This window comes from Cebus imitator, unplaced genomic scaffold (assembly GCF_001604975.1).
Source record: "Cebus imitator isolate Cc_AM_T3 unplaced genomic scaffold, Cebus_imitator-1.0 Scaffold419, whole genome shotgun sequence".
In the NCBI taxonomy this organism is placed as follows: domain Eukaryota; kingdom Metazoa; phylum Chordata; class Mammalia; order Primates; family Cebidae; genus Cebus; species Cebus imitator.
The window spans coordinates 490,064-497,667 of record NW_016107734.1 but is presented as its reverse complement, the minus strand read 5'-3'; the positions used below and the strand labels follow the sequence as shown (position 1 = coordinate 497,667).

The following is a 7,604-nucleotide window of genomic DNA, read 5'->3' as shown; positions in this document are numbered from 1 at the left end:
AAAAAAAAAAAAAAGGGGGTGTGCCAATGGGAATCCCGGGAGTTCTGACAAACAAGTGTGAGTTGGCTGGGGTGGGGAAGAGGCACTGGATGGGGTTCAGAAAACCACATGAAAAAAAAACCCGTAAGACAAAGCAACATATCTTTGGTGAAGAGGACAAAAAAAATGAGATGAATTTTAAAAATGAGGACAGGCATGGTGGCTCACGCCTGTAATTCCAGAATTGTGGGAGGCAGAAGCAGGCAGATCACGTGAGGTCAGGAGTTTGAGACCAGGCTGGCCAACATGAAGAAACCCCGACTCTACAAAAATTAGCTGGGCTTGGTGGCAGGTGCCCGTAATCAGCTACTTGGGAGGCTGAGGCAGGAGAATCGCTTCAGCCCAGGAGGCAGAGGTTACAGCGAGCTGAGATCACGCCACTCCAGCCTGGGTGACAGAGCAAGACTCCGTCTCAAAAGAAAAAAAAGAGGACAAAGTGGCTGTTAAGATCTCACTCATGCCCTCAATAGATATTTAGTGCATGCTATGTCAGACACTGCAGAGTACCTGGGAAGCAACAATAAATAGGACTCCTCCTCTCTCCTGAGCTCACAGTCCAGTCAAAGAGCCAAAAAAAAATAGCGACAGCGCCCGGCAAGAATGCAGGGAGAGCAAGGTTTGAGCTGCGACAGGGGCAGAGCACAGGGAAGGCTCCTGAGTCTGCGCCAGGAGTTCAAGACCAGCCTGATAGCAAGATTCCATCTCTACAAAAAATTTTAAAACTAGGCTGCACGTGGTGGTGCATGCCTGTGGTCCCAGCTACTCAGGAGGCTGAGGCACGGGAACCGCTTCAGCCCAGGAGTTCAAGGCTGCAGTGAGCTATGATGGCACCACTGCACTCCAGCCTGGGTAACAGAACAAGGCCCTGTCAAAAAAAAAGGCTAGCACAGGGAATCAGGCCAAGGCAGGAAGATCAATTGAGTCCAGGAGTTTGAGACCAGCCTTGGCAACATAGCAAGACCCTGTCTCTTAAAAAAAATAAGGGAAAAATGATCTTTTAGTTGGGGATTACAGTGCCAACATGAGCATTCCAAGCAAAAGAAATAGCTCAAGCAAGAGCACAGGAGCAAAGGAGTGCAGTGGAAATAGGTCAGTGGCCGGGAGAGAGAAGAGGACGGAAACCCGAGGGTCCTGACCAGGGATTAGGGCGCACTTTGTCCTGTGGGCCTGGGAAACCAATGTCAGGACTCCCAAAATTTTGACTTGTGGCGGGGCGCAGTGGCTCACACTTGTAATCCCAGCGATTTGGGAGGCTGAGGCAGGAGGATCACTTGAGCCCACGAGTTCAAGACCAGCCTGGGCAACATAGCAAGATCCCCATCTCTACAAAAGTAAAACTTAGCCGGACATCTTGGCATGTGCCTCTGGTCCCAGCTACTCAGGAGGCTGAGGTGGATCGCTCAGGCCCAGGAAATTAAGGCTGCAGTGAGCCGTGACCACACCACCACATTCCAGCCTGGGTGAGAGAGAGAGAGACCCAGTCTCAAAAACACACACACACAAATTTGGATTTGTTAGACCACATGGACACACATGATAGGAGGCATCTGGAAACAAGGCGGATACGGAGGCCATCTCTGAGGACCAAGAGAGGGGGGCAGAGATCTGGCTGCTGGTGGGGAGGAAGCATGGGCGAGGCAGCAGGAGATGGGCGCAGAGCTGAAGCAAGGGAAGCAGTGCTGTGGGCACAGCTCTGCGCAGAGAGAACACACAAGAAGAGTTCAACGCCGCTTACCTGGTGAAACCCTACAATCGTTTCCGCTCCGTACTCGCTCTGAATAATGGGCTTGTGATAAGTCTTATACCAGTTCTCAAACTGGGTGCCCAGCTGCAGCTGAATCAACTCTAGGTGCCCGTAGTCGTGATACCAAGAGTAGTAGCTGTTCACACAGATGACGTCCACGTACGGAGCCTAGGACGAGAGCGGCAGAGCCATTCACACCCAGAAGACCACACCCAGTGACTCAGCACTCACATGCTGCAGGGGCTCTTCCGGCAGACAAGGTGAGACAGGGATGTAATCCCAGCACTCTGGGGGGCTGAAGCAGGAAGACAGATTGAGGCCAGGAGTTCCAGACCCGTGTGGGCAACACAGCAAGACCCCAGCTCTACAACCCATGCAGTAAGAAAATTAGCAGGGCACGGCAGCTCATGCCTATAATCCCAGCACACTGGGAGGCTGAGGCAGGAGAATCAGCTTGAACCCAGGGGGCGGAGGTTGCAGTGAGCAAAGATTACACCATTGCACTCCAGCCTGGGCAATAGAAGGACTCTCTGTCTCAAAAAAAAAAATGCTGGCCAGGAGCGGTGGCTCACACTTATAATCCCAGTAGTTTGAGAGGCTGAGGTGGGTGGATCACCTGAGGTCAGGAGTTTGAGACCATCCTGGCCAACATGGTGAAACCCCATCTCTACTAAAAATACAAAAATTAGCTGGGTGTGGTGGCGTGCACCTGTAATCTCAGCTACTCAGAAAGCTGAGGCAGGAGAATCGCTCGAACCCAGGAGAAGGTTGCAGTGAGCTGAGATTGTACCGTTGCACTCCAGCCTGGTCAACAGGGCAAGACTCCATCTCAACGGAAAAAAAAATACTAAGGTCAGCCAGGCACAGCAGCTCGTGCCTATAATCCCAGGACTTTGGGAGGCCAAGCAGGAGGATCACTTGAGTTCAAGAGTTTGAGACCAGCCTGAGCAACGTAGTGAGATCCCATCTCTACAAAAAAATTTAGCCAGGCATGGTGATGCACACCTGGAGTCCAAGCTACTTGGGAGGCTGAGGCAGGTGGATCACTTGGGCCCACGAATTCGAGGCTGCAGTGAGCTGTGATGACACCACTGCACTCCAGCCAGGGCAACAGAGTTAAGACCTTACCTCTACAAAATTAAAAGAAAAACTCAGGTTCCAGCCCTGGAGTTACTAAATCAGGATCTCAGCATGCAGAGACCTGGCATTTCAAAAAAATGTCCCCTAGAGGTTCTGATCAGCCAGGTTTGGGCCAGATGAACTCTAAGCTCCCTTAAATCTTTGACATTTTATGAGTCTATTAAATTGAAGTGCAAAAAACGCTGAGTCCAAATTGAGCAAACAAATCCCATCTCCCTGTGCCCAGCCTCCTTGGATTCAGAAACCCACACTGCCTGTCGAGTAAGCAGGGAGAGAACTGTCACTAACCCAGAGGCCATCTGTAAAAACAGACTGGCTGCAGCTGGGCATGGTGGTACACGCCTATCACCCCAGCCCTTTGGGAGGCCGAGGCAGGAGGACTGCTTGAGCCCAGGAGTTCAAGACCCACGTGGGCAACATGGCGAGACCCTGTCTCTACCTTTTTAAGTAAAAAAACAAAATTTAAAAAACCCAGACTGGCAGAGCACAGTTCTTTCCAGCGGTTCCCATAAACAGGCTTCAGGACAAGCCCAAGCAAAGCAGGGAGCAGTGGGGCAGGGAACCCCAGGCTCACCCCCTTGTCTGCTGCATAGTTGGAGTTGGTCACGAAGGTCACAGGCCGGGAGGGGTCCAAGGCTTTGGTGTGAGTGATCACCATCCTGTCCACAAAAGGCAGAAGACACAGGTTCCGTCGGTCCAGGTTGGGCTCAGACACCCTCCCGTCCTCTCTGTCGCGTCTTCCACCGCCAGGACACAACACGGGGCCAGGCACGATGGCTCACACCTGTAATCCTAGCACTTTGGGAAGCTGAGGGAGGCAGATTGCTTGAGGTCAGGAGTTCAAGACCGGCCTGGCCAAACCCCGTCTCCACTAAAAATACAGAAATTACCCAGGCATGGCGCGCATCTGTACATCATTACAATTTACTTTAAATTATTTGAATAAAAAATATGCAAACTGGCCAGGTGCAGTGGCTCATGCCTGTAATCCCAGTACCTTGGGAGGCCAAGGCGGGTGGATCACAAGGTCAGGAGATCAAGACCATCCTGGCTAACACGGTGAAACCCAGTCTTAAAATAAATAAATAAATAATAATTTGTAAACTAAAAAAAAAGAAAGAAATATGCAAATCTGTCCGGGCGCGGTGACTCATGCCTATAATCCGAGCACTTTGGGAGGCCACGGCAGACGGATCACGAGATCAGGAGTTTGAGACCAGCCTGGCTGACATACTTAAACCCTGTCTCTACTAAAAATACAAAAATTAGCTGGGCGTGGTGGCTTGAACCTGTAATAACAGCTACTTCGGAGGCTGAGGCAGGAGAATCGCTTGAACCCAGGAGGTGGAATTGCAATGAGCCAGTATCATGCCACTGCAGTCCAGCCTGGGCGACAACGCGAGACTCTGTGTCAAAGTAAACAAAAGAAAGAAAGAAAAGACAAAGCCTGGCGCCTCTGCTTTCTTCCCTAACTTGAGGTACATTTCAATAAGGGCACATGTTCCTCTAGTCCTAGACCAAGCTCTCTAACATCACTCACTCTCCCCCGGCCCCCAAATCCTATCCCCTCAGAGGAGTGGCCACCCTTGCAGGTACACGGAGCTGAGGTCACTGGGCTGAACACTGCTGAAAATGAGGCTGACTCCTTGAAACAGCTCTTGAACATAGGAGGGGATGCGTTGCGGATTCGGATGGGATCTTTATTAAGGCATCAAGCAAATGGAGTGCGAGCTGGGGGGCAGGCATGGGGCTGGGTGCTAGGTGCTCAGGAGTGACTCAAATCTAAGTCCACAGGTCCTGGGCAGTAGGAATGCAGACATGTACACAGAGAAATGGTGCAAGTGCCACACGAGGTGGCTCACATGTAGAATCCCAGCACTTTAGGAGGGTTACTTGAGACCACGAGTTTGAGATCAGCCTGGGCAACACAGCAAGACCCTGTTTCTACAACAAATTTAGAAATTAGGGACAGGCCTGGTGGCTCACACCTGTAATCCCAGCACTTTGGGAGGCCAAGGTGGGTGGATATGAGGTCAAGTGTTCGAGACCAGCCTGCCCTACATGATGAAACCACCTCTACTAAAAATACAAAAAAAAAAAAGCTAGCTGGGCATGGTGGCACACAGCTGCAATCCCAGCTACTCAGGAGGCTGAGGCAGGAGAACTGCCAAACCCAGGAGGTAGAGGTAGCAGTGAGCCAAGATTGCACCACTGCTCTCCAGCCTGGGCAACAGAGCAAGACCCCAGCTCGGGGCTGGCACGGGGGGGACCTTAAATCTTAGTCTGGCAGTGTACACCTGTGGTTCCAACTATCTGAGAGGTTGAGGGGCAGGAGGATCACTTAAGTCCAGGAGGCCGAGGCTGCAATGAGCTGTGACTGCACCACTGCACTCCAGCCTGGGCAAGAGAGCAAGACTCTGACTCTGAAAAACAATGGAAGAAATGCTATGAATACAAATGACAAGTGGTGGCAGGAACTGGGCTCTACAAGACAATCAACAGAATTTGGACTGGAGAGTCAGGGAGAGCCTCTTCAAGAAACGGCCCTTGCCAGGAGTGGTGGCGCATGCCTGTAGTCCCAGCTACTCGGGAGGCTGAGGTGGGAGGATCGCTTGAGCCCAGGAGTTCTGGGCTGTAGTGTGCTATGCTGATAGGGTGTCTGCACTAAGTTCGGCATCAATATGGTGACCTCCCGGGAGCAGGGGACCACCAGGTTGCCTAAGGAGGGCTGAACCGGCCCAGGTCGGAAACGGAGCAGGTCAAAACCCCCGTGCTAATCAGTAGTGGGATCCCGCCTGTGAATAGCCACTGCACTCCAGCCTGGGCAACATAGCAAGACCCTGTCTCTTAAATTAAAAAAAAAAAAAAGAAACGGCCCTTATGCCGAATTGAGATCACCAGGAAGGATGAAGGGAAGAGGCTGCGGACAGAGGGACCAGTGTGTGCTCAGAGCTCCCGCGCCCACCCGAGGCCTCCACGGTACAGACTTAATTTTTTTCCGAGAGACAGTCTCTCACTCTGTTACCCAGGCTGGAATGCAGTGGTGCGATCTCAGCTTACTGCAGCCTCCGCCTCCCAGGTTCAAATGATACTCCTGCCTCAGCCTCACAAGTAGCTGGGATTATAGGCACATGCCACCACAACCAGCTAAGTTTTGTATTTTTAGTAGAGACGGGTTTCACTGTCTATTGGACAGGCTCGTCTGGAACTCAAGGTGATCCACCCGCCTCAGACCCCCAAGTGCTGGGATTGCGGGCACGAGTCACTGTACCCGGCCTAGACTGTTGTTGAAGCCTGTTTTCCTCTTCTCTTTCCTCAGTTCTTTTTTTGAGATGGAGTCTTGCTCTGTCGCCAGGCTGGAGTGCAGTGGTGTGATCTCGGCTCACTGCAACCTCCACATCCCAGGTTCAAGCAATTTTCCTGCCTCACCTCCAGAGTACTTGGGACTACAGGCACCCGCCACCCCACCATGCCCAACTAATTTTTGAATTTTTTTTAGTAGAAACAAGTTCTCACTATGTTGGCCAGGATGGTCTCGATCTCTTGACCTCGTGATCCACCCGCCTCGGCCTCCCAAAGTGCTGGGATTACAGGCATAAGCCATTGTGCTCAGCCCATTTCTCTTCTTTTACACCCTCCCCCATCATTGCTCTGCTCATCTGAAGGCTGTGGCTGGCACAGGACAGAACAGAATCCCCAGCCTCAAGTTCCAAATCCACACTCTCCAACAGCCAGGCTCTCAAACAGGAAGCTTCAAAGCCTTGTGACAGCCTGGCTGACCCTCTCCAGCCAGGGCAGCCCCTCCAATGCCTGCCCCAGAAAACAGGCATCTCCTCTGGCCACCTCCCAAAGAAGCCTGTCTGGAAGCCTCAGGCACCTGCTCCTGGAAGTCTGTACTCATCACCTTTGCAACAAAACTCCTGTCCGCCCAGTCCTGTCGAGCACAGCCCTGTGCCCCCGAGCTCTGAACTGTCTTTTGCCCAAACTGGGATGACTCGTCAGAGCCTGCTGCCTGCTGCCAACTTGGCTCAGCCCAAATCACTCCACGAAATTGGGGTGTAGCGTCTGCCTCCAGGAGCATTTCTACAACCTCTGCTGCCTCTAACGCAAGTGAAAAATCCACCTCTGAACGCCTAGTTAGAACTACACAATTGTAAGGAAGAAAAAGGGGCCGGGTGTGGTGGCTCACACCTGTAATCCCAGCACTTTAGGAGGCGGAGGCAGGGGATCACTTGAGGCCACGAGTTGAAGGCCAGCCTGGCCAACATGGTGAAACCCCGTCTCTACTAAAAATACAAACATTACCTGGGCACAGTGGCTCATGCCTGTAATCCCAGCACTCTGGGAAGCCAAAGCAGGCAGATCACCTGAGGTCAGGAGTCCAAGACCAGCCTGGCCAACAAGGTGCAACCCTGTATCTACTAAAAAATGCAAAAGTTGGCCGGGCACAGTGGCTCACCCCTGTAATCCTAGCACTTTGGGAGGCTGAGGCAGGCGGATCACGAGGTCAAGAGATCGAGACCATTCTGGCCATCATGGTGAAAACCCGTCTCTATTAAAAATACAAAAATTGCCGGGCGCGGTGGCTCAAGCCTGTAATCCCAGCACTTTGGGAGGCCGAGGCGGGTGGATCACGAGGTCAAGAGATCGAGACCATCCTGGTCAACATGGTGAAACCCCG

General features: G+C 52.1%; 1 protein-coding gene across 1 annotated transcript in view; it reads right to left on the bottom strand.

Annotated features, from left to right (window-relative positions):
- GUSB (glucuronidase beta) overlaps positions 1–7,604 on the bottom strand; it is a 31,271-nt gene that overhangs the window by 11,834 nt on the left and 11,833 nt on the right. Inside the window, exons 7-8 of the mRNA XM_017509699.2 lie at positions 3,498–3,582; positions 1,775–1,951 (exon numbers count right to left, since the gene is read on the bottom strand). Coding sequence (XP_017365188.1) covers positions 1,775–1,951; positions 3,498–3,582 — 262 coding nt within the window. The remainder of the gene's footprint in view (positions 1–1,774; positions 1,952–3,497; positions 3,583–7,604) is intronic.